The sequence below is a fragment of the Clarias gariepinus genome, chromosome 8, assembly GCF_024256425.1.
Source record: "Clarias gariepinus isolate MV-2021 ecotype Netherlands chromosome 8, CGAR_prim_01v2, whole genome shotgun sequence".
Classification (NCBI taxonomy): domain Eukaryota; kingdom Metazoa; phylum Chordata; class Actinopteri; order Siluriformes; family Clariidae; genus Clarias; species Clarias gariepinus.
The window spans coordinates 21,473,093-21,500,419 of NC_071107.1; the positions used below are offsets into that span (position 1 = coordinate 21,473,093).

At 40.1% G+C, this 27,327-nt stretch overlaps 4 protein-coding genes across 4 annotated transcripts; 2 read left to right on the forward strand and 2 right to left on the reverse strand.

Moving 5' to 3' along the window:
* Positions 1–1,544: 1,544 nt before the first annotated feature.
* cpxm1a (carboxypeptidase X (M14 family), member 1a) lies at positions 1,545–13,190 on the forward strand. The gene is made up of 13 exons (XM_053501755.1): positions 1,545–1,823; positions 4,412–4,521; positions 4,638–4,777; positions 4,903–4,987; positions 5,078–5,228; positions 5,320–5,408; positions 5,547–5,670; positions 6,201–6,397; positions 8,663–8,842; positions 11,592–11,886; positions 12,006–12,145; positions 12,232–12,334; positions 12,426–13,190. Exons 1-13 carry the CDS (start codon positions 1,574–1,576, stop codon positions 12,734–12,736), a joined length of 2,175 nt encoding a protein of 724 aa, XP_053357730.1. The 5' UTR covers positions 1,545–1,573; the 3' UTR covers positions 12,737–13,190.
* A 624-nt stretch (positions 13,191–13,814) lies between these two features.
* wdr32 (WD repeat domain 32) lies at positions 13,815–21,029 on the reverse strand. The gene is made up of 7 exons (XM_053501756.1): positions 20,398–21,029; positions 20,172–20,285; positions 18,480–18,677; positions 18,197–18,399; positions 16,973–17,047; positions 16,381–16,526; positions 13,815–15,362 (listed from the first exon to the last, which is right to left on the reverse strand). Exons 1-7 carry the CDS (start codon positions 20,820–20,822, stop codon positions 14,991–14,993), a joined length of 1,533 nt encoding a protein of 510 aa, XP_053357731.1. The 5' UTR covers positions 20,823–21,029; the 3' UTR covers positions 13,815–14,990.
* A 533-nt stretch (positions 21,030–21,562) lies between these two features.
* Positions 21,563–24,417, reverse strand: pomk (protein O-mannose kinase). The gene is made up of 3 exons (XM_053501757.1): positions 24,297–24,417; positions 22,759–23,039; positions 21,563–22,661 (listed from the first exon to the last, which is right to left on the reverse strand). The coding sequence occupies exons 2-3, from the start codon at positions 23,023–23,025 to the stop codon at positions 21,894–21,896; spliced, it is 1,035 nt and encodes a 344-aa protein (XP_053357732.1). The 5' UTR covers positions 23,026–23,039; positions 24,297–24,417; the 3' UTR covers positions 21,563–21,893.
* Positions 24,418–24,863: 446 nt separating this feature from the next.
* Positions 24,864–27,181, forward strand: grxcr1b (glutaredoxin and cysteine rich domain containing 1 b). The gene is made up of 2 exons (XM_053502752.1): positions 24,864–25,306; positions 26,357–27,181. The coding sequence occupies exons 1-2, from the start codon at positions 24,899–24,901 to the stop codon at positions 26,399–26,401; spliced, it is 453 nt and encodes a 150-aa protein (XP_053358727.1). The 5' UTR covers positions 24,864–24,898; the 3' UTR covers positions 26,402–27,181.
* Positions 27,182–27,327: the final 146 nt, after the last annotated feature.

The following is a 27,327-nucleotide window of genomic DNA, read 5'->3' on the forward strand; positions in this document are numbered from 1 at the left end:
TCCCAAAAAAAAGATGATATTTCTGAAAAATCTAAATAAATGGGCTGCGTCAAGCAAAGAAAACAACTAAGAAGATTATAAATTACTGTAACTGGAACCATAGTGCCATTAACTTTGCAGAGTATACACATATACACACACTCATCCACTCAATCACACACTATGGGCAATTTGAGAATGGCACTTATCCTAATTTGTGTTTGGATGATGGGAGGAAACCAACCAAGCACTGGGAGATGTAAACATATAAACTTTACACATACAGACCGCAAGGCGGGAATCGAAGCCAGACCCTGGAGGTGCAAGGTGAAAAGGCTAACCATTAAGTCACTGTGCCGCTAAAAAGTAAAATCAGTAAGTAAAATTAAAATTTACAGAAAAATACAGTGATGAGGCAAAAAAGTTGTGGAACCAAGTCATTGCATGCAAAAATTATGGCTTGGGCTGGCATGGCTGTATTTTTAACAAGCTCACGAATCTTTGTTGATGATATAACTCTTGATGTTTTACCACAATTAATTCAGAAGTCTACAAATGCATACTGTCTGCCAGATTACAGAGAAATGCATCCAATCTAATTAAAATAATTTTCTTTATGCAGTAAGACAACGACTCAAATCACACCCCCATTACAACAAAGAACTTCATCAGTGGAATAAAGTCATTTTGGCCAAGGCCCAGACCCTGAACATTCATTTTTAAGAAGAGTGACACTATCTCTCAAAACAAAACTCGTAGCTGTTGAGGTATCATCTAGTTTTTGCTCTGTTTTCTTTTCATTTCTTTAAGGGTACCTGTAATTTTGCAGTTGACTGTCATTCACTTACACCATTTACTTACTGTACGTGTTAGAATAAGAAATGCAACTTTTGGGTCAAAATGAAACATGAAGCTTCCAGTGCACTGGGGTGTGGATATTTGTGTGGAGGAGGTGCTTTTGTGAGAGGTTTGGATGGAGAGCATGGAACTGAAGAAAATGGGTGGACTTGTTCGTGGTTTAGTCTGTTGTGAGCAAGAAAGCCAACACTTTCTTCATTGTTAATCACAAAGAAAACTATATGTTTGCTTACGTTTAAATGAAGCATGTTTTTTATTCGCATGCTCCTACATTATAATGTCTTCATGAGGTTGTACGTGTCAATACTTTTTAACAATTTCTTAACTCGATTTGCTAGTTACAGATTTGCTCATTCATTTAGAAGCACCATAATGTGAACTCTCCTGCTTGTCCATAAAATAAAATGAAATAAAATGAAATCAGGGACATTCTTGGTTAGTCATGCACTGTTATTAGAAGACATGATTGTACAAGTTATCTGTTTAAAAGAGGAGGCAAATCATATAGTCACCCTTATGTGGTTAGTACAGCTGTTTTTACATCTCCTCCACTTGAATTTTTTCCACATGATTAATTTACCTGTCACTGAATTACATGGTTCAATTTGCCAATGGCTGCAACTTCGGCTACTATACACTTTACGGTAACAGCTGTATTATGTTACTGGGTTGGTCTTCCAGGGTCTTTCGGATTTAAAGTTCTTGTGGGAAGCAGAGAAGTTGCTGCATAGACACAATGCTCGGTCGAGGTGTGTGTGTCAGGCAGGCGACAGTGCTGCTCCTGCTGCTGCTGCTGCTGCATTGTCGAATAATTACGTCTTTTCAAAACGCGACCGTAAAGAACGCTGTTAGCGGCGTGACTTTTAATGATACGGAATTATTTTTAACCACTCCTGGCACTGAGAGTAGAGAGAATGGCACCGCAGCGGAGCGAGTCTCTGATGTGCAGAAGGAAAACTCGGACACAGGACACAGAACTAAACCCGGCGAGTGAAAAGATTTAATCACTTTATTTAGCTTCTGGAATAAGGCTGCCAGATAGGAACTTCCATCTGTTTTTATTATTATTATTATTATTATTATAATTATTATTATAATTATTATTAATTATTATTATTATTATTATTGGGATATGTACAGTGATGTTCTGAAAAAGTTTAATTAGTTCTTCCTGCAGTAATATATTACTAATACAAGTTATTTACACTGGATTCATTATCTGTTATATAAATATGTAAATGAACGAATGATTTGCCTCCAGTATAAAACTTAAATATATGTGTGTGTTCAAGTTTTTTTTCTAGATCCGAGTCTGTATACATCCAGTTTAGCCAAAGAAATGTATATACACTGTATACAGAAAAAGAAAAATAGTTTGATGTTTATTATATTATTAGTGGTTAGCACTGGCGCCTTGCACCTTCAGGTTTCGGTTCAATATTCAGGCCAATATTGTGTGTGAGGCTATTGTTATCTAGCACAGCTTTAATCCTCCTGGACATGGAGTTCACCAAAGCTGCACATGTTGTTGCTGGGATCCTCTTCCACTCCACCGTAATGATATATATTACGGAGCTGCTACACACATACACACACAATTTGGGAATCAGAAATAGCCTAATATGCATGTCTTTGGACTGTGGAGTACCTGCAAGTAACCCACCAAGCACGTGGAGAACATGCAAACTCCATGCACACAGAGGCGGGAGTTAAACCCAGACCCTGGAGGTGCAAGGTGACGGCGATGACCTCTAAGCTGCAGTGCCACCTACAACACACAAAACAAACACAAAAAAATATATATAACAACAGATGCATTAAGATGTGGGTTATTATCAAAGTGTGTGAAAAAAAAATTTTATTAGAAGAGGACTTACTTTACCTCAAAGAATCACAATACTCTTAATTGATTGAATGAATACATTTTCACACCACTGCCATGCACATTTTAGTGCTTTCTCAGCTAATCAACTAATTAACAGCGTTTTCTTGATTGAAGCGGTGGTGACAGAGCAGGGAAAACACTGAACTATGCAGGACTAAGGCTGAGAACCACTGTTTCAAACAAAGATTAAAATATATATATTTTTAAAAACCACTGATATCTGAATTCTGTCCAAAATAAATGCTTTAAAATGAAAAACAAAAATACAAATCCAGGTTGTTGTTGTTTTTTCAGTACGCAAATTTTCCACCAATATTTCTAAAAGGGCTTATTATAATATTTGTGGAAGAATCATGGCTGACAGAGTGGAAAAGAAAGAACATACAGTAACAGATGCTGCAAATAAGTGATGTAAATGCCATACGCCTTTTATTCAACGCAAAGTTCATTTATGACATCAATTTGATGTGCAACTGGCATACATTTAAGTAAAGTATGCCAAAAGTCATACACATGTCAAAACCAATCATGGACCATTTATATGTCTGCATCATATTTATCCCGTACCTTTACAATCTTAAAAGGAATTTTATGTATCTTACTTCACATACCTGTAAAAATCTTAAAGGTCAGAAACATGAAACACACACACTAATAATAATTTGGTAATGCCGGTTAACCTAATCTACATGTCTTTGCACTGTTGGAGAAAACTGCAGTACCTGGACAAAGCATGAGGAGAACATGCAAGCAAGGCCACAATCCTAACCACTACACCACCATGCCTCCCACTTATGAATCATTTAAAGTACTTGCCTTGCCAAAGCTTCCCTAGATTTTATACAAAGACCTTTAACAGTGTTGAGTAAGAAAGCAACAGATGTAAGGAGGCTTTTCCACAGAACTTTCTCGCATTCACATAATTCTCAAAGGGATTTTCATGAAAGTTCTAACACAAGTTGTTACACGATAACACTGTAATGATTAAAGTGTGCTTGTTCTACAATACCACAACAAACTGGGGTTGTGCAATGGGTACATGCACAATAGGATGTGGATGTTCTTTGCATGCCGCATGCAAAAACATGTTCAAAACAAAACATGTGGCTGTTGAAAAGTCTTTCATGTAGAGTTTTCAAAGAAAATCAGTAATTTTGTACTTCATTGTAGTTCTACACATTATGTAAGTTGTTGCAAGGGTGAAACATGCAGCACTGCGTTGTGTTTATAACCTTTGCGGAATAAAATATTCTGTTACAGTACATACTGTATGTTAAAGAACTGATGGTAAATTATATTGAGGAACTGTTTTCTTTAAACCTTTTATATATTCTTTTCAGTTCAAAACTCATCAGTCCATAGTCCTGAAAAACACCATCACATGAGACAACTAACAATGCACACAGTCAAGAATTGCTTTTTTATTAACATGTTTTATTGGACAACTTTAAATGAGATTACAGATTAACTCATTGGGAAATTGATCGACCCACTTTTATAAATAACACCCTGCAATTAAAAAACATTTAATCATTCCTAGATTTGTGATTAAAATCCTTCCTCTTTAAAACATTTCTTCCCTTGTATGACTAAATGCTTGCCTATTTCTGCTTTGAGGGCTTAATCTTTACTTCCTTCCTCTCCCTTTCCACGTGTCTGCTTTTGTTCGGTCTCCCTCCCCCCCTCCAGACTGTCCACCAGTGGGATTAGAGTCTCTGAGGGTGTCTGATTACCAGCTACAGGCTTCAACATCATTAAGCAGTGGGTTAGGCCCCCACCGAGGACGCCTCAATATCCAGGTCAGCCAGCATTCCTTAAGTGTGGTTATTATGGTGATGGGGATTTTTGAAAATGAACCATACATGAATACACGAATCGTGCACTCTTCATTCCAAAAAATTTTTTTTTTGTACAGTCAGGTCTGGAGGATGGAGATGAGTATGATGGAGCATGGTGTGCTGGGATGGAGGATAAAGAGCAGTGGTGGCAGTTGGATGCTCTCAGACCAACTCTCTTCACTGGGGTCATTCTGCAGGGCAGAAGCTCCATCTGGACGTCAGTATGACTTTCTTACTAGTATCAAATGCATTACTCAGTAATTACTCAGTGTCTGAACATCTGAAGCTTAGTCATTTCTGTTGAACTTTGTATACATGTTGTGTGTATATGTGTGTGTGCAGCTTGCATTGGGTCACAGAGTATAAGGTGCAGTTCAGTAATGACTCTGTGACATGGCAGCCCTGCATGAATGGATCACAAGAAGCAGTAAGTTGAAGATTTCAAATACTGCGTCTATAAAATAGCACAAACTTTTTAATAGCACAGCCTGTTATTTTTTATATAATCTCTGTATAGGTGTTCATAGGTAGTCAGGACCAGGAGACACCTGTGCTGGCTCTGTTTCCTGAACCCACCACTGCTCAGTACATTCGCATCAACCCACAGAGCTGGTTCAGGACCGGCACTATTTGCCTTCGAGCTGAAATCCTGGGCTGCCCCATGCCAGGTCCAGTTTTACACAACCACAGCAGTAACAAAGAATTATTCTGCACCAATATTCATACATTTCATCATCTCCCATATGTGTGTGCTCATAGATCCTCACAACCAGTACACATGGGAGTCAGTGAGAGGTTCTACTGACAAGTTAGACTTTAGGCATCATAATTATGCTGAGATGAGAAAGGTAAGACTGTGTTTCTTTGCTACATTGTCATCCATATAGTTTATGCATTTTTATGAACTCCTATATTTAAAGCTAATTCCCTTAAACTGTTGAAATGCATTCACATCAGTGAATTGAGATGAGTTGTTCTTTATATAGTTACTGAAAGCAGTGACTGATGAGTGTCCTGATATTACACGAATCTATACTATTGGGAAAAGTTACACTGGGCTTAAACTCTATGTCATGGAGATTTCAGACAACCCTGGAAAGCATGAACTGGGTAAGTGATAGTGTGATTTAAGAGCTTGCATTTTCTTCATCAAAGTGCAAATTCCTTATTATGCATCTGGTTTTTACAAACTTCATTTGTTGTTATGAGTAATTTGATTTGAATTATTATAGATCTGTGCAATGTTATACCGCAGCCTAGTGGCAAATACTGTATACAAGTTCCTGCAACCGACCCCACAACATTCCTTAGGAACCAGCCCTAGGATTACACTGTTTATATAAGAGAGGCCTTTTCCATACCTCCTCATACATGTTAGTTATCAACTTTTTACAGAGATGATTAAAGTCATGTGCACTGCTTGCATATGATATATTTGTCATCTGTTTTTATTAGCAATATGGCCAAAGTAAACAAACGCAGGACTCAGGAAAGTCTTTGAATGTTCTTAAGGAAACAGGAGAATATTTTTCTTCACTCTGAGACAAAAGAACATTGTACCCAACACAGTACCCAAAATGTTTTATAGTTTTACAGAACCTTTCCAACCAGCTGATGCTTTAATTGTGTAATATGTGTAGGAGAGCCAGAGTTCCGCTATGTTGCTGGAATGCATGGAAATGAGGCTTTGGGTCGGGAACTGGTGCTGAACCTTATGCAGTACCTCTGCCACGAGTACAAACGAGGCAATCAGCGAATAGTACGGCTGGTGAAAGAAACACGTATTCACATTTTACCATCCTTCAACCCTGATGGATATGAGGCAGCATATGAAAAGGTAAATGATAAGGATGGAATTTTGTGCTGCAATGTTAACAAATTGTTCTTGACACATAATAATATTCCAGTAGAACAGGATAACATGTAAGCATAAGCAATGGTATACCCTTACTTCCTTATCATGGCATCGTGGCAGCATTTCAAGGCCTGTACTACTTTTAAAACCCTTTCCAGAACATGGATTTTTTTTTTTTAAATATCAAAGCAAGTATTCATGAGCTGCATTTGGTGCTTTAGTGACTTATTTTAAGGTCACGCCACTTCCTTTGGCTAACTGATGTCATTTCACACTTTTAACAACACAAGCGTGTTCAAATCACACTAGAACCTGTGGTGTTAATTGTTAAAAAAACGACTAACATTAAGAAGAAGCACAGTATGGTGATGACACTCTTGGCTGCAATAAAATGGTTGAATAGTGCAAACATTTTACACTAGGCCGTATGTCCATAAATGACAATCCTGACAGAGGTCCTGACTCGAAGCCCACTGCAGTTGCCCTCGTTTAGCAAGTGATCCTTGAAAACTGATAAATAACTTGTTGCCAGCTTGTGGAAGAGATGCATCTGTTTGTGGAAACTGTACACATGATAATTGAGCAGTCTGAACATCACTTGCAAATTCCATGAACTCAGCTGGGAGTTATTTCCACATACCAACATGCAAAAGTATTCATACGCCTTGAACTTTTTTACATTTTGTCCAGGTTTCAACCACAAATGTGAATATATTTTATAAATGCAAATTATCATTTTCCTTCTGCTTTACAATTATGACACTTTGCATTGGTCTATCACATGAAATCCAAATGCAATACGTTTACATTTGTGATTGTAACTTGAGTTAAGTTCAAGGGATATGAAAACTTTTGCAATGCACTGTACAGTACATACAGATGGTCCTGAACTCACTGCAAGCCATTTCCACATGTAGAGGCCAATAAAGGAGTTCCTAGGAGACCAGTGTTTCAGATGTGAAGCAGGCAGTCTGATCATACTGAGAAAACATTGTACTGTGTGGTATCTAAGCACTTGGGGGATTATATAGAGGAGAATTCAAGGTAGTGTTACTTCCATAACTGGGTTCTGCTATTCTGCACAATCAAAAGTCCCGGTTTAACTTAAAATCCATTCAGTAGTGCAATAATTCAGTTATGCTGAGCCCAAAACTGATTCCTCCGTGGTTTAAAAAAAACACCAAGATATCAAAATCTTAGCTAGAAGGCAGCAGATTCTTTTTTTACTACTTACCATTTAGCTGCTTAACTCAGACTGGACACTGAAGCTTGTATTTGTAGCTAATCTCAGAGTGTATGATCAATCAAAGCAGTATTACAATAAAGCAAACAGCTACAAAACAGCTACGGAAAGGTGAAATTATTGGCCTGCACTGAGCAAATAAAGGGTGGCACGGTGGTGTTGTGGTTAGCACTGTCGCCTTGCACATCCAGGGTCTGGGTTCGATTCCTGGCCAGGTTTCCTCCCACAGTCCAAAGACCTGCAGATGAGGCTAATTGGCATTACCAAATTTTTCATAGTGTGTGTGCCCTGTGATGGATTGGCAGCCTGCCCTCTGCCCTAAGCCTCCTGGGATAGGCATCAGACGTCATGACCCTGAATACAGGATAAAGCGGTGTAGATTGTGAGTAAGAGTGAGTGAGCAAATAAAATCATTAAGGAGATTTAAAATTACGGAAACCAGCTTTAGAACTTTTCAACCCATTATTAAAACCTGGAAGGATAGTACTAAAACCTCTGGAAGAACTGTAGTCGGAATGGAATTATGAATGGAAATCATTTACATTTTAACAGTAAAAATCACGGCTATGTTTAAATAGTGAAAGTAAGAACATTTACACACAATGTAAAGAAAAATTCACAGCATGAAGAATCATTGCAAATTGATGCAATGATTGACTTTAACTTTAGGTGACTTTTTGACCAGGCAGTGTATATAGTATATAAAAGAAAACTATAAATCTAAAATTACAAATGTCCAAAAGCAAAAGTAGTAAGTTAAAGCTGACAAAACAGCCATGCGAAAACATGAGACATTTAGCACCTTTCAGCTGTCAGAAGAAGGGTGTTAAATACTTAAGTAGGTGACTGATGAACCAAACAAGTGTGTTTATTTATTTATTTATCTGTGAAGGTTTTTTGCATAGCACTATGACCGTGATCTTTGTATGTGAGGAACTCGTACTCTTTATAGAACTACAGGTCCATTGTTATGTGTGGTGTGTGTGTGTGTTTGTGTGTCTCAGGGGTCTGAGCTGTCTGGATGGGCTTTAGGTCGCTACAGCTATGAGGGCATTGACATGAACCATAACTTTCCTGACCTCAACAACATCATGTGGGATGCTCAGGAGGTGGCAACAGACAAAAAGAAAGTCAGCAACCATTACATCCCCATGCCAGAGTACTACACCACAACCAACGCAACAGTATGTATAATGTATACAGTACAGTAATACCCCACTTACACTTTTTTGACCTTATGTTGACCTACCATATTATTTATTCTAACTGATTTAACAGTACTAGGCTTAATGACTAGACTTTAGTATTTAACAATTTCCCATGGTAATGCAGCTAATAAGCTTAAATCAGGCAAAGAGATCTCATAAAATATCAGTTGATTTTCTAAGATGTTGTGTAATAATGTGTAAACAAATTCGGGTTGTTGTTTTCTGTGCTGCTTGAAAGTTTGTGAGCCCTGAAGAAATGGTCGTATGTGCAAAAATATATGGAGCTCTTCACTCAAAAGCTTGACATCTTCGTTTATCAACAATAATTTGAAGTAAACGTCTCCTGTCTAGTCACTAGTCAGTCTAGATCTGACATCCGTCTTGAGAGAAAATTGAGTGAGGACATGAACTGCCCTTTTCAAGTCTTCGTAGCATCTTAATTGGATTTATGTCAGGACTTTGACTCACTCAATACACAATATAGTACTCCAAGTTGCCTGAACAGGTGGCACAGTGGCGTAGTGTTTAGCACTGCGAACTTGCACCTCTAGTGTTCGATTCCCACCTTAGGTCTGTGTCCATAGAGTTTGCATAGAGTTTTCCTTTTGTTGGCGGGTACACAAGTTTCCTCCCACAGTCCGAAGACATGCAGTTCAGGCTAATTGGCAGTCCTAAATTGCCTGTGGTGTGTGAATAAGTGCGTAACCCTGTGATAGATTGGCACCCTGTTCATGGTGTACCCAGTCTTGTGCCCAAAGTCTCCCTGAAGAGGCTTCAGGCTTCCCGCAACCCTGTACAAGATAAGTAGTATAAAAAATGATTGAAAGAATGAATGAAAGTTGCCTGAATGCTTTGGGAGGTTGGGTGATCATCTTTCATCTGAGTTTTACTTCTGTAGCAGATCAGTAGCATGATCTTCTGTTCAAGAATCTCCTGGTACATCTTAGAGCTCATGAGTCCTTTAAGGATGCCCAGATGTCCTGGTACAGAAGAGGAAAATCAGCCTCAGTTCTAAAAATTCCCATCACCATGCCTGATGTGTCTGTCCAGAGAATGAACATGCACAAACGTTCAGGTCTGTCCAGGTGTTTTTTGGCAAAATAAAGACAGGCATTTGGTTCTTTATTGAACACAGATGCTACTTCCTGGCAACCCTGCCATAAATGCCATTTTCTCTCAGTGTTCTTCATATTGTTGAAACCTGATGTTATCCAAAATTCAGCAAGAGGGTTTTCTGGATGGTATGTTTAAGATGGCTTTTACCTAATTTATTATTATTGTCATCTATTGGGGATGTTGGCGGATATTTTGGAAAAGTTTCCATTTCAAGTCAGGGTTTCCGTCGTGTTAGAAACTTTCGCAAATTTTTTGCCACACATTGGAGTGATTAAGCTTAAACCTTTTTTGGGACAGTTTCATAGCCTCTAACCTGTGGGATTTCCCTCCCTGCTAAAAAAAAAAAAAAAAGGCTTCATTGCTAGGGAGCAGACACATTGAACTTGGTCAGGGGTAGCTCAGTGGTTAAGGCATTGGACTATGGTTTGGAAGGTCCCAGGTTTAAAAATCCCACGACAACCAAGTTGCCCCTGTTGGCCCTTGAGCAAGGCCCTTAACCCTCAACTGCTTAGATGTACTGTATAATGAGATAAAAATGTAAATCGCTCTGGATAAGGCCGTCTGCCAAATGTCTAATTGTAAACGTAAACTTTGAATTTGAAAACAACCTGAATGGTCTGAATGACCAGGTTACCATATAAATGGAGTTTTTCCTTCCCTGATGGCCATACTGCAGGACTGTGGAAGAATGAGGAAACATTTTCACACATGAATTAGTTACCACATTGCACTCCATAATCAAAGCTAAAGACTGTTAAAGGACAGATTAAAGTTAAAAATGTGGTGCATCTTGATCATCTATAACCACAAAACAGAGCTGAAAATAACGAGATGAGATTTGGGGCTCTGCTCTATTAAAAAAAAAACATCCAAGTATTATTATTTTGGATTATGAATAATTTTGATAATTCGGCCTTTACATAGGATAGCTCAACAAAAGATCTTTTAGTCTGTTAATAGACAGTCTAAAGGATTGCAAATAAGTTCAAGAATGAAAATAAAGACAGGTTGTCATTTATTGAATGTGCTCCAACTCATTTGGGGAAAAATGAATGAGATAAATCTTTGTAAAGAGCTGACAACTAAAGTCGTTCTGAGAAAAACAACAATCATATTTGTATCAGCAATAAATTAAGTTGAGGATTTGAGGAACAGTCTGCACTGATTTGGGATTTTGGGTGCACTCAACCCTGAAAGACAAACAAGTACTCACACCACAAAGAAATGCTGGGGAATCAGGATCTTTAAAGAATGCGAGTACTTCCTTTCTGAAACTCCCTCTGCTGAGGCCTCCCACAAAAATATCTTCAGAGAAACACAGCACATACACAACATGGAGGAGCACACATCTATCTCCCTTTGTTGAGGTATGATGATTAGAGTAAATGCTTTTACAATGGACTTTATAGTTCAGCAATGCCATTTGGACAAAAGACTCAAGCTCTAAGATTTTGACTTAAGTCTTGCCAAACATTTGTCTAGACCATCTTAACATGAACAGTGAACATTGAGAACACCCTCAACCTCTGCTTGCTCTTCTTCTAACATGTTTTGTCTATTTTTATCATGCACGTTTTAAAGCATTTTCCCCTACATCTTTGTGTGTAAGGTTGCTCCAGAGACACGAGCAATAATAAATTGGATGCAGGAAATTCCCTTTGTTCTGAGCGCTAACTTGCACGGAGGAGAGCTGGTGGTATCCTACCCATTTGACTGCACAAGAGACTGGATCGCCCGCCAGGACACCCCTACTGCAGATAACGACTTCTTTCGCTGGCTAGCAGCTGTTTACGCCTCTTCGAATCTGGTGATGGCCAACCCTGACCGCAGAATATGTCATTTCGAGGACTTTCAGCAATACAGCAATATTATTAATGGAGGAGACTGGCACACTGTCCCAGGAAGTAAGAAAACACATAGGTCAAATAAAGCAGTGTTAAGTCAGTTTTAATTATACATTATAATGATCTGCCTTTTGGTGTTCATCATTTATAATCCCAGTTTGATGTCCATGTATTTGCAGGCATGAATGACTTCAGCTACTTGCACACTAATTGCTTTGAGATAACTGTGGAGTTGTCATGTGATAAATTTCCCCATGCCAGTGAGCTTCCTGTTGAATGGGAGAACAACAAGGAGGCTCTTCTGCTCTATATGGAACAGGTTAGCTTCTTTTTATTTCACTCTTCTTAAACAACTACTCCGTACTGTGCTACTGACTCATGCACTGACCTGCCCGGCTCTCTCAGGTGCACAGAGGCATAAAAGGTGTAATCAGAGACAAAGACACCAAGCGTGGTATTGCAAATGCTATTATTAAAATCGAGGATCTGGACCATGACATTAGATCAGGTATGCACATTCAATAATGATTCTATCAGAATCGTTCTAATCTATGCATCTCGACATGGCTCGATACATGATGTTTCCTTGCTCTATGTAGCTATAGATGGTGACTACTGGCGCCTGTTGAATCCTGGTGAGTATAAGGTGATTGTCTGGGCAGAGGGATACTTTTCTGCTGTGCGTCACTGCGCTGTAGGATCAAAGCCACAGGCCACCATCTGTGACTTCAACCTTGTAAGGCCACCACAAGAGCGCATCAAGCAGATCCTGGCCAAAGGTGGGAAGATTCCTCGGGATGAACAGCTTCGCATCAGAGCCTTGAGAATGCGCAAACTCAGAGTCAGTACAAAGATTTTAAACCGCCGGCGTGAGCAGCAGCAGCGGCGTGCCAAAGCCAAGAAAAAGTGAATGGTACACATTGCAAAACTCCTAAACAAGGACTTTTGGAAACTCTGATAACAGAATGAGAATCTCAGGAGGCTTAGATGGATGGAAAGTAGTAGTGTGTATAAAGGATGCTTGGTCAGTTTCTTATATTCCCACTTTGTTACAACATTCATTCTGGGATCTGAACTGTTTCAATTTGAAATTTACACCTGGGTAAAAGCAACCCTGGTATTTTATTCCTTTAAAAGGATGTGATCAGTATTGAATTAGCCCATCTCTGCTCTGCGCAGTGTGTCCCTGAGCAACTTTTAAACACTGAAATTGTTTAAGAATTCATGTAAATGTGAAAACTCAACAGTGAAAAAGGTAAGGTATAGCTGGTTTTCTATACCTGTAACAATTTTGCATCAGCAACATGTAACAAGTTATTTTAAACTTCAATAAAATAAATAACCATTTTGTTTAAAAATTTTAATGATTTTGATACTTACTCTAATCATTGTAATGTGCTAGTGGTTGTAATGGTGTTGTCAAAAAGCACTAAAGACAGCTAATGTTCATTTATTCATATTCAGTAAAGGCTTTATGTTGGTCAGGGTCATGGTGGATCCATGGTGTGCAAATACAACCTGAATAAGATAGCTAATCCAGGGAAACTGGAGAGAACATGGGGAAAATATTCTCTGCAGTAAGCTGTAAGTTTATGCAGTCAGCTGTAATGCTCAGCATTTCCTGTATTTTTGTTGGACCAATTTCATGCTCGAACTGATTGCAAGGTCTTGGAGCTGATGATTTAGAACTAACAACCGATAAGGCACTGGAAATAACCAAAACCGGTGAAATATACTGGGATATTATGTGGTTATACATACCAAACACTTACCATAATCTCATAAAGGAGTTTCTTACTAGTTGTGAAGTTCAATTTAATGTGGTGACAGTAAAAAAACAGAGTAGCTATTGTATTATCCCAGTTAAAATATATTCCATCTGGATGCAGTTACTGGGTCGATAACCTTAAAACTGATAGCAGAGGTTTCTGCAAAATAGTGAAAAAAAAAATTTATATATATTTTTTGGAGGACACATTAAAACCATGTTTAATACAAAAATATAATTTAATCATTCTGAATTGTAGCATATTATCCCATATTCAGGCAAAATGCTCTAGACAAAGAGTGACAAAATCTTTATTGTTTTGTACCACTAACATCATTCTGTAACTTAGTAGAGCACAGGAATGCCGCTCCCCCAATATCCTCTTTTCTCTATTCCCCCTTTTCCAGATGTTTAAGTCATGGAACCCAAACATTACAGAAGAGTCAGTCACTGTCAGTTCCATTTAACTTGAAAGCTAAATCAATTAGAGACATAAATACATTATGCAACTGCATTAAACATGTTGCCATAATAATTTCCCACAGTCCTTTCTGTCTTCATCACAGCTCAGCTTCTGAACTGTCGACAGGGAGTGCACATACTTCTGACACTGCATGAATTTGAGGTATAGACAACAGCGTTGGTTGAGTTTGTCCCATCTGAGAGAGTCGGTGTATGTGAGAGATTGAGAGAAGAACTTTACTGGAGCCTCTACTCACATTCTATTCTCACTCACCCAGGAATCATCATCGGCAATGACCTTATCTACCAGCAGATGCGCATAACTCTGAAACACGCTCACACAAATTTACTGCTTCGACTATCTACATATCAGACCCCTATAAAAACTGTCTTAATTTAATGTCTCAAGAAGCAAGCTGCCTTTCACACACGCCACACAATCACACAAATAACAGCTCGTTTTGGAGCTGTGTGAACACTGCGCTGCTAAAAAAAAAAAAATAGGCAAAACTCAAAACTCCATCCATTACAATATTAACAGTTTGTACTGCTTACATTCAGTGCTACTTTACATGTTAACGATAATGCTGTGGGGGGAGGGTAGCATTAGACATGCAGGTCAGGCTTTGACACCAGTGAGAGGTCATGTGCCAAGGTGTAAAGATGGTGCAAAATAACATTGCAATCTTAATATCACCATGAGCACAAACCAGCACTCTGCATACATCCCTCTAAATCAGAGGCATGCACTCTGCAACGTGTTTAATGCCTTTTTCTCTCAGTACTGCACATGTACATTCAAAAGTTTGTAGAGATTACACAGATTAAAGAGCACAAAAACTGCTGTAAAAACACCCGACTCGTTTACACAAACCTGCACTCACACCTTGACACCGTGAAGGATCAACCTGCCAGACAACCAGGCTTGTGTGTGTTAAAAGTGGGGTTGATAGAGTGCTACACGTCCGCTGAGGCAGCCTGAGGCCAGCTGACAGTGCGTGGGTGAGAACTTGGAGGTAAGCACTACATCACTGTGGGAGTAGATTGAGCGAACCTCGCGCAGCACCGCCGTACGCTCGGGCACACATTCCTCAAGCTCGGCACAGTTCTCGTCGAAGGCCAGCAGACGCACGCCGTACCCGTATGGAGAACAGATAAGACGACCGTCTGGGCTGAAGCACAGCTCCTTGATATAGCCACGGCCCACGTTGGCCTCCTCGATGTAGTGCGTGAGTCGCAGAGAGCAGCGGGGCGAGGCTGGCAGCCGTGGAGGGGCTCCCTCCTGAAACTCGTACACACACGTCCACTGCAGGAGAGAGAAGCAGAGGGCGATCACAGTTTGTTGTTTATTCTAATAACTACATATAATATAGGTAAAAGTTGTCTTATTAAAAACTGGCATTTTATATCATTTCTGGCTCTGAATTTTACAGGAAAAGAATAAAGATAATTCTCAGTCTAGTCGCCTTTAAACATTCTCGTTCCTGACCTCCCTTTACTCACTTAATGTCTCTAACCCTGGAGCTACTCTCAAGCTACTGTCTGAGGTCCCACTAGCTTGCTGGTTATTCACATCAATGCATATGATATCCATAAGCTTAAACAGAATGCCTGGTTTCTGAGAATCTGTGGCCAATTTTTCCCCCATATGTTTTTTCTTGGCTGTGCTACAATATTTTTATATTACTCAGGTTCAGCCTGTTGAAACACTTTGGTTTGCATCTGCTTTACAGTGACAGGAGGCTACTGTTTGTGTATGCTAAAGGGGCACAAAATTCATCTGTGGTTATTGTGTTGCACCTAAGAAGCAAAGCAACAGAAAAAAAGGCAGCTATAAGAATAAATGTCAATCATCCTCTCTTTTGGGTTCCTACAAAATTGGCTCCTAATGGAGATTGGACAGAAAGGGTGTTATTTAGTGCTTTAAATGCACTAGGATGTAAAATGGTCTTTAGAGAACATTAGTGACCTATAACTAATGGATCCATATATATAAAAAAAAAAAATATATATATATATATATATATATATATATACACACGAGTAAAAGCATCCACTGAACGAGCTGGGCACTTTCATTACCCAGCCAGAAAAAAACTTGCAGGCAGGAATGGCTTATGGTGGCCAATGAATAACGATCCAAGAAACCTGCTGATGTAAGTGCAGGTTTACCCTGCATTCTCTTTAAGACTGTCCACAGCTCTGAGTCTGTGAGCTTTTGTACCCAGTAGATACGTTTATATAAATTTACACTAGACATTTCTTAATGCTCCAAGTTATAAGGTTTGTTTTCCTCTATAATACTGATGTGTATTACTACTGACCTCCTGGTCATCCATGTTGCTGGAGCAGCGCAGGAGTGTGGCCCAGCCTTTGGGGTGCAGCTGAAGTGAAGTGATGCAGTTCCCCCGGTCTCGCTCACCTGGGATCTCTGGGGTTAAGACCTCCAGACTGTTCCTAGGAGACAAACCTGAAGGAAAAACAAAATACACATGTGCATGCACACAGAGTTCAGCAAAGCAGAAGAAAAAAACCCTATAAAAACAGTTCACTTTAAATTCCCTAAAACAAATATTCGCTGTATTTGGTCAAATATGTTCAACTCAAGCTCCCAAATATCAGAAAAACAGAATAGCATTTGCTTTATCTTTGGAAAGGATGACATTACTCCATCCTCTGGCAATAATTCTAACACTAGCTAATTGTGAGTGTGTGTGAGCTTGTGTACTAAGAGCACTGCATTTCCCTCCACGTTTGTTCAATAGCCCTGTGAAATAAAATATATACTAGTGGAAGCATATTCTAACCCTCACCCTTACCGGTCAGGTGCTACTGTATCATGATAATAGCCAGTGGGTGGAAATTAACAAATTAACAAATTGTGAGAACAAGGTGTAAAAACAAAAATCAACTGACCCTCTCTATGAGGATGGGCTTTGTTGTCGTTGCCATGGCGAGACCCTGATGTCCTCGAACCTGTTGAAGAACCCTCTGGAAAAGAAGAACATTTTTTACATTATAGTCACTCCCATACATTTTAGAAGAAATCTACATTCTTTTGGCCTCTGTCCACCACCAATTTGAATTTGAAATGAAAAAGTTAGGATGCACGTGAAGTTGTACATTGTTCTGCTCATGTTTGGACGTTTCTCATTTTTCACACAAATGAGGACTAACTGCTGACATGGTGCACACCTCTGGAACTTTGCACATTGTTCTGCTCATGTCTGGACATCTGGAGTCTGGACTCCTTAAGAGTGTTCTTGACTTGGCCAGATGTTTTAAAAGAGTTTGTAGTTATCATGGACGGAATTCAGCAGTCATCCACTTGGCTGTCTTGCGTGGTTGTCTTCCAGGCCTTTTCCTGTTGCTGAGCTTGCCACTAATTTCCTCATTTTTAAGAATGTTCCAACCTGCCACTTACAATGTTTTCCTATCTCTCTCATGTTTTTTTTTCAGCCTAATGAGGGCCTTTTTAAATTCCATAGATACCTCTTTGAACCTTATGTTAACAGTTGAGTGAACAGCTACCAAATATAACACTCAGAACCACCTCCAACTTTTATCTGCTTGGTTAGAAATGGAACAGGCCACACCAGGCCATTTAACTCAAATTCATAGGGGGTGTACAGATAAATGCCAAAACACTTATGTTTGGTCCGAAATTTAAGGACCTGACTGCATGTACTTGTCTGGGCAACAAAAACACTATATAGTCAAAAATATGTGGACACTTGACCATCACCATAACCTCCACTTATTTGGAAAGACTCTTACTCTTTGAAGTGTGGCTGTGAGGCTTTGTGCTCATTCGGATCATTCAGTTAGGTCAAGTGTAGGAAATTTTTGAATTTTTGTATCCTACACATTGTATGATTCCAACTTGGTGACAAGAGGTCATAGAAAATCTACACATGGATGTCATGGTCAGGTGTCCACAACCTTTGTAAATACTTACTTAACATGTTAAGTTAACATTCAAAAAGTATGCTGCAACTGACTGAGCCGAGAGAAATATATTTAAACTTTAACAGGATCCTCATTATTAAAGTCTATACAGTAAAAAAATTCTACAAATGCTGTAAAATAAAAATCGTACTTTTTTAAGCAGTTCATGTATAAAGTCTTTCACATGCGTACCTGTACTAAGTGGAGTGCGTCTGGCCCGTAGGATGCGGTAACTGCCAACCTCAAGGCTCTGAGTGAGGTCAAGGTCATGCAAAATAAGCAGGTAACCAGAGGAGGTGGAGATGAGCATCTTGCTGCAGTCTGGCGTTAGGCGCATCCGCATCAAATAGCGCGTGTGAAAGAACTTCTTATGAGGACAGCCGTCTTCTGTGAACCTGCGCACATACACCCAAGTTAGATCCCATTAAATAAATCCATGTACACAATAGATGTTATGACGTCCAACAGCACAAACCTGTTGGTGTCCCAGGTGATAACATTTCCATCGAAGCCAGACGTAACGAGCAAGCGAGTATGCGTGTCGTACTCGATATTCTTCACCCAGCTAGCATGGCCGTGCAATGAACACACCTTTGAGTTCAGCTTTCTTAAGTCCCACAATGCAATGGTGGTGTCATCAGAACAGGTAGCAAACAACCGGTTATCCAGAAACCTGCAGGACACTCAGAGAATTAATCTGTAAACAGACTTTACACAACTTATATAAAGGGCAATATTCAATCTCCTGAAGAGAGACACATAAACATGAGACTAAAGACGAATTATAAATAACAATGAACTAACAATAGCATTGTTGATGCTGTCACAATATAAAAACTATCAAAAAAATTCGAAAACACTGACTTTTACAGAAATCTAGATGTAAACAAGAGCTGGATCATAAATTAACCTCTTCATCACAGCACACAAACATTTTATACATGAATATCTGTCATACTGTTTACCACAGTGCTGTTAAATTCTTGATTCTGATTGATCAATAGGTGGCGATTTATTTTCAATAATAGCTTGGCAGTCAAGTTCAGTTACAAGGCAGTTTGCATGTTTATATTATTATGTATAAAATGTGTATTTGTTGAGATGAAGGCATTTTCTATAAAAAGCTGTTTATTCAGCATTTTTGAAAGAATCAGGCTCAGTGCTGATTGACAGATGGTGGTAAATCTTTATGTTTTTAACACAGTAAAGTCTCTGGGACAAAGAACTTTGCTGTTTCTTGCCAACATCGCAAGCTATATTTTTGTAGTATTAATCATGAACGCTGTTTGTTGTTGTTACAACTTAAAATGATATTAGGAACCGACTTGTATGCACTGGTTTCACAACATTAAACACCTGTTATAATAATATATAAGTTATAAATAATTAAAAGACAAAAAGTTGGCACTGGTATAAGAGAAATAACATAATTTAAGATTTGCTGTTAGTATAAAATGATCGGCATGTGTGTTTAAACATCTATGCTTCATCCGTCTTAACCTCCACATCACTGATTGTTTTCCTATAACAGCACTCCCTTCATCTTTTGATTAAGTATGAAGGGATTTTATCACTGTTTCCATGACATTACCTGAAATCAGCTTTGTATCAGATGTAGATGAGATGGTACCAGAGTGGACCTTGCACGTTATAAAAAATTGCATCCTGGTGTACACACATACTTTGATAGATGGACACTGGGTAGTGTGGCAGGGCAGGGGTAGCTCAGTGGTTAACATTGGAGTACTGATCAGAAGGTCATCAGTTCAAACCCCAGCACCACTGAGTTGGCACTTTTGGGCCCTTAACCCTCAACCGCTCAGAGGTATAATGAGATGGTGTGTAAGTTACCATGGATAAGGGCATCAAAATGCTGTTTCCACATGGTCAGGACATACATTTTCGTGTATCATGCGCATCCTAAAACTACTTATAAAATGCATTTGACTGTTACATCACATTTTATACCAATAATAATTTGACCACTAATTCCACTGGTTTATTGCATCATATGACTAAAATCTACTATCTGGATAGGGTTTGATGTTCTGATTGTCAAATACTTCCTACAAGGTGCAAAATATATATCAGATCTGCTTTGGTAGTGTCACTGAAATGAATGAACAATGGTTTCTGTGTGTAAGCAGGAGGTGATGAAGTGATGTACCTGATGTTGTTCACGCAGTCCTCATGAGCCTCAACTAACGTTTTGATGTGTTTGGACGAAACGGGATCGAACAGCAACACTTCAGTCTGCTCACAGGCCACAGTCAGCACCGACCTAAACACACACACACACACACACAGACAGACAGACAGACAAGACTTTATCTCTCGCAGGTTTACACCTCCGTCCTGGGCTGAGTGTAAGAGAAGACCGGAAGCTTTCTTACCCGTCCGGTGAGTACTCCAGGTTGAACACGGCGCCGTGAGTTTGGGTGCTGAGGTTCACCGAGTCCGCAGCGGGACTCATGGATGAATAGAGGCGAGTCATAGTCCTAAAGTTATCCCGGGCCGGATCCACGAGCGGCCCAGTGCGCACGCTCCGGTTCCGCAGCCAGGAGAAAAGCGAGTCGCGCGCGCTCGATGTCCTGCAGCCTGCACTCGGAGCTCCGCCGCGCGCCGCCGCTTCAGGCCGCGAGCTGCTGTGAGTCTGGGAATTCTCACGCCTGCTGTCGGGAGGCGATGCTTTCGAGCGGACATTCTCTTCTTCCTCTTCCTCCTCCTCGCTCTCGCCCTCTCGGAACAGTTCGTCGGAGTCGCGGGTGAGCCGAGCTTCCTCTGGATCGCAGCTGTCGCTCGGTTGGCCCGAGCTCATAATGGCAGCGTCGCGCTCGGCGGCTCCGTTTGAACAGTACAAACGGACAAACCGGCCGACTCGCGGCCTCTGCTTTACTGTCCGCCCGCTTACTGTTAGCTATCACCGGACAGACCAGCGCCAGGGCTAAAACCGCGAACACCAAAAAGCTCCCATTAGTGCAAACAATCAAACCGACCCGAGTACGCGTAGACAACAAATGACGTATTTCCGGTTCCTTTTTAGCCGGCGTACGCTATAGGCGCCATTGACAGGTAGCTGAAGTTGTCGCTGGAAGATCGCCGCATCACCTGTAGCTCTGACAGGGATTCATGAAGGCATTCCTGGTCGATATCATTTAATTAGAAAGCAAAAAAACATAAAAAAAAAACGGTTTCACCAAACACATTTATTTTACTATTTAAAAACTTACTAGAGTATATTCTTCTCCTGCTGTACTATAACACCCCTTCCAGGGATTAAGATTTGATGGCATTCTTATTACTTACCATAAATATATAGGTTTATAAGATGCTCTTTGTAAGGGCGTCTCCTAAATGCTAAAATGTGAGATTGTACATTATAGGCCTTACACTAGACTAGATATACATTAAACCAAGACCAAGCAACAGGCATTAGCCAACTTCACGCCTATGACTAAAGTGAGGTCAATACTTCCTAAAAAAAAAGAAACCTCACTCCTTAAACTATATTAATACTATGAAACATTTGTAAATACATTTGTAAAGGGAGTCATCACAAACAGCTCTGTACACTTTACTTTTTTCTTTATGGTCTCGGTTTTAACAAGTGTCAGAAAATGTATCCAGCTTTAAATAACGATTTCACATTTTAATATGGCGTTGGGTGTAAAATAAGAAAACAGATTTTTAATAAAAATAATAAAAAGACTAAGCAAGTAAAAGCACTGACCAAATGTATGTATTTAACTTTACAAAAGGTTTCCAGTTTTTAACAAATGGTTAATGGTATTAACAACTTTTATTGCCCATTGTCCTGAATACAGTTACCTTGCTCCACACTTTCAGTTCTGTATTGCTTTAATTAATTATCTCCCAAATCATATTTAATTCACAACATGTCTCTGATGCTTTCTGTGTGACTTTCCTTCATACTGTCATAAACAGAGCGATAAACATTGAGGACTTCATGCGCTGATGGTCTTAGCTTAGGATTCTGCCTCTTACAGTCTGCATGTATCTGAAAGAGGTTAAAGTGGATAACATCACTCCCAGAGACATGACCTAGCAGAGAACGGGTCACATCTGGAATCTTCCAGATGTCTGACTTTTCGTCATAGCCTGGCATCAGGTCATCTGAGAAAGGTGTTTCATCGCCAAAAGGCCAAAGCTGCTCAGGGGCAACAAACTCACCCATCAGTTGACGATGGCCACATTTGATGCCCTGACCCCCATGTTCTACCAATGGCAGAGCATCCAGATCGTTTGCCAAAAGCCGTAGGTCAGAGGTGAGCAAGAATTGACTGAGTGTTTTATTCAGGTCATTAGAGTCACACATGACACGGGTACCCACTGGGCTGTTGTGTAAAAACACCAGAAAGACAACATAGTCTAGTGCCAGACGCAGCCGCACCTGCCAGGAGTCCTGTGTGCGGTAGCGATCCTGTGCAAGAGTAGAATCAAGTGTCAGTGCTGATCCCAAAGGGTGGTACTCGGTAACAAATACTCCATCTTCTTCACACACGCCCACTAGTGATACCACACGCACACTCTGCAAGGAACGTAGCATGGATACACCATGAAGGAAATCGGCTTTATACTGCTCAGATGACAAGACACACAAGGCTACTTTTTGCCCCTGCCACTCTGAGAGATATACCTGAAACACATTATGAAAGACAGCTAGTTAATTCTAAAACGTACACTAAAACATTGCCACCATGTCACCCAAATATATACAGAAATTAAACATATACCTGTTTAACAGCTCCCTGTCCAATCAGACTGAGACGACGAACCTTTGCACGAATTTCGGAACACTGCAACCAGGGCGTACAGTTTTTCATAGTGCCCACCTTAAAATAGCCTGGGGAGCAATGCATGTGTCCTGAAGGTAGGGAAGTGCCCTCATACAGAGCCTCCAGGTAGACATAGAGAAGCACGTTGGCACATAACAGAGCTACCAGGCACAAAAATATGGCAGGAACCCCACACTTTGGACCACTTCTAACCCTATGAGCCATGGTGACATCTTAACCTGTATGATAGAAAAGAAATATTTAATTCATTTTCTAGATAATGACTAGAGTAAAAATTCTGCACATAAAATGTAATTTTTGAGGACACAGGCAAACACAATGCTGCCTGCAGTGGATATATGGTATAACACTTTGTGTAAAGGGTCGGGAGCGGGGGCGGGTGCTGAAGCCTATCTCAGGAGACTTAGGGCATGAGGCAGGGTACACCCTAGATGGGGTGCCAATCCATTGGAGGGCACCCGTCTACTGTACTGGGACTGTAGGAAGAAACACACCACGGGGAGAACATGCAAACTTCATGGAAATCGAACCCAGACCCTGAAGGTGCAAGGGTCAGTGCTACTAAGCCACCATGCCACTTAAACTTGATAATGCCTCTAGTAATTATCTTGGGATTGTAACACATGTTTTTTATTTTTTGGTTGGTCAAAATTGTTTCCTGGAATCAATGCAGACTCTATACCAGCTTGTCTAAATTAAAAGTAGAGCACAAAATATTTGTGTAAATATTTTTTTTAAATAGTACAGTTTTTTATTTTTTTTTATTTTAGCAGCATGGTGGCTTAGTGGTTAGCACTGTCGCCTTGCACTTCTAGGGTCCGAGTTCGATTTCCACCTAGGGTCTGTGTGCATGAAGTTAGCATGATCTACCCGTGCTTGGTGGCTTTTATCTGGGTATTCCGGTTTCCTCCCAAAGACTGTGGACTGACATTAGTTTAACTGCTGTTCCCACATTCTCCATGATTAAGCGTGTGAATGGGAGTGTGTGTGTGCCTGTGTCCCCTGTGACGGATTGGCACCCTGTCCAGGGGCTACCCCACCTTGTGCCCCAAGTCTCCTGGGATGGGATCAACCCTGTATACGGGATAAAGCGGTATAGATAATGATTGGGTGAGTTTTTACAATTTCTCCCATGCTGAGCCCTTGTGGTCACGTGATATAAAATGGCGACCACCAGGGCAGTCTAGCGACATTATGTAGAATAAACATGCTTATTCATACAGTCGAAAAACTATTTGTTATTTATTTCATGTGCATTTGGATCTGCAAAAAATTAAGAATAACTAGTATTTGATGGTCGCTGACTGTACAGGCAACAATTTAAACCTGAAATATATGAGCTAGTAATTACTTGTGTAAATGATATTAACTCAATCCGTAATGTGGAGAAACATTAAACATATATATTTAGGCAAAATGACAGTTTTAATGTCTAAACATCTCTTAACAACAGTATGTTAAATCCTCACGCTTACCCCACTTTTGCTAAATAGAATGCATGCCCACATCCACCAAGTTGATCATAAGTATACCGAGCATGATGATGAAACAACACCAACTTGTAAGTACTCTTAGTGTTTTCATATCTTAACTCACTTCGGTATGACTTCTTCGATGAACCTGAAATGCAGATTTGAAAACAATGTCAAATCAGTACTGCCACCTAGGGGCACTGAGGAGTACCGATCCCTCATTGATTGAGTCAGGATTATTATATTTAAGGAGTCATGTAACTTTTTTCTTTTTTTTTTTAATTGCTAAAACATGAATAGGCTTAGGTAAAAATGTAAGCATTTTGTGTCCAAGTAAAAAAAAAAAGTAAACAGTATAAACAGTTTAAACAGTATAATCATCTCTCTGTAGTTATAAGTGTATTATTTTTATTCAGATCATTTTTTATTCATTGGCGCATGTGCAGTGTTTTCCACGTCTCCATGGTTTAGCTTCATTTAATATTAACTCGTCAATTTGACACCCACATAGTCTCTTGCTATTTATTTGGCTATTAATAGGAAAGCGTCTTGTGTTTGGATAACCAGACAGACAGACAGGTGTGTAATGTAGGGAGATCTGAGCGATGGAGACGCTGAGGCGCGTGCAGGAGAGCGGAGCGGAGCGGCGCGTGCGGTTCCGCGTGGCGTCCGCGCGCAGCGGCAGGGTGCTGCGGGAAGTGTTTAGGGAAGGCGAGGAAAGCACCGAGGACTCGGCGGATTCAGACACAGCCGCCGGCTCGGAGACTGAGCGCGCCGCCTCTCCCGCCATCAGCGAGGCGAACGGGCATCTGATCGGGCTGGCGGTGGAGCAGCACCCGGGGGACCGCGGCAGTGAGCCGGACGACCTGCTGGTGTACGCGAGCGCGGCGCACGAGCAGCTGTTCAGCCGCAAACGCGTGAACATCTTCAGCAAGAACGGCACGATCCGTGGCGTCAGGGACAAAGTGAGCGCAGGCCAAGTGCTCTTCAATAATCTCTCCAAACTCTACGGGGTAAGTTGGTCGGCGTTTCGGAGTATAGGCTCAAACCCTGCGCGTAGTTACGCACATGGCGCATTTGAACCACGCTGCATGTGAGGCATCATTCATCAATCCGTCCGTCTATACCGCCTATCCTGTGTAGGGGCGCGCATGGCCTGGAGCCCATCCCAAGGAACTTAGCACACAAGGAGGCGCACACCTAATTGCCAACCGATCGCCAATGCTGCATCATAAGTCTTATTTTCATCAGTATGTTATCAGATGGTAACTAAAAATGACAAAAGGTCTAAAGGTGAGGAAACGGATAGAAGTAATATTTTTAGGCACAGAGGATACAGTGTAGACAGTGCAACCTAAGGATGTTGGATGTTATCCTGACAAAGAAAAAAAACTATTCATTAGTTCAGTCAGTCAGTGAGTCAGCATAGACTGAAACATCACAAAAATGGTGCAGTTTTCTTTTCAGTTTCTCCATGTTAATTTATAAAGAATAATATGTGAACCTAGTTGGCAGCACAGTGGCTTAGTGGTTAGCACAGTCACCTTTAGGGTCCAGGTTTGATTCCCACCTCAGGTCTGTGTGCATGGAGTTTGCATGTTTTCCCCCGGGTTCTCTGGTTTCCTCCCACAATTCAAAGACCTGCAAATTAGGCTAATTGGCGTTCCCAAACTGCTCATAGTGCGTGAATGTGTGTGTCCAGCGATAGATAGATACCCCGACTCATGCCCTGTCTCCTGGGATAGGCTCCAGGCCCACTTGACAGTGTATACAGGATAAAGCAGGACAGGCGATGAGTGAGTGTGTAAGTGAGTGAACCTAGTTGAATGTATTTACCTTTTAACAAATATTGTGGCCATGTTTGGAAAGCTAATATTTTGACCTTGGGCAAAATATGTAGATGTTTCAATTTCTCCTGGATTTTTTGCTAGTCTAACAAGTAATTATTTCCAAAAGAAGATTTAGATTATATAAGTCATTGAGCGCCTATACATTCACTGGAAGGCTAACTTCATTTAGATGCATCCTGCATTATGTCTATATTGTTTTTCTCCTCTTAACAGGCAAGAGAGACCATGTCTGTGAAGAAGCTGCCTGCAGGAGTTTAAAGTAGTGCAGAGCAGAACATAGCATCACATCTGGCCAGGGGATTGTATGAGGAGCCTCGGTAATCTGTTTTAAACATGAACCAGGATTGGACTGATTTAGACACTTTCCAATAACACTAGTTTAGGGAACTTTTTATGTGGAAGCTGAAGTGTCTATGTGTGGTTGTGCATATTGTGATATTTTTTTAAAGAAAGTGAGAAATTTACAGAAGGTTTCTTTGGATATTTTTAGGCCATATGGATATTTTGAGGTGGGGTAGTATGTTCAGAATTTTTGGTTCTAGGAGTATTTTTGCTGCATTCTGGTCTAATTGGAGTTTATTTATGCTTCTGCGGGACACACAGTTAACCACGCATTACGACCTGCTCTGATGTATACAGCACATAATCACACATTGCACATTTTACTTAAGCAGTAAGTCTTTTGCAGTGAATAAAATACATATTTACTTTTACATACAAAAGTGTCAAGCTTACAGGGTGAGCGAATATACAAGGTGAGCTTCCTTAAATGTTCCTTACAGTTAAAATTAACCAGCAGTAAGGAATGTTCCATCTCTAACAGAAATTTCTCCAGTAACATTAAAGAGGTAAACAGCCATTACCAGTAACATGATTATGATCCCTTCTTTTAATTTTCCACTCAATGTTATTTTAAATAAAGCCAACAATGCCCTTTATATAAAAATTTACTTTGTGTTTTCTTATTTTTTATTAATGTTTTTATGCTAAAGAATTCTAAAATGTGTCTTGTAACTATGAACATCATGATTTTGTTATACTTCGAATCTTGTTAAAAATTATTTTCCTTCTGTAATTTTTATAGAAAAAGGATAACATTTTTGACACTGTAGATTTAAAATGAGTTTCATTAAAACCAGATAAACAAAACAGTACTGTTAATATTTGATTTTTATTGTACTTAT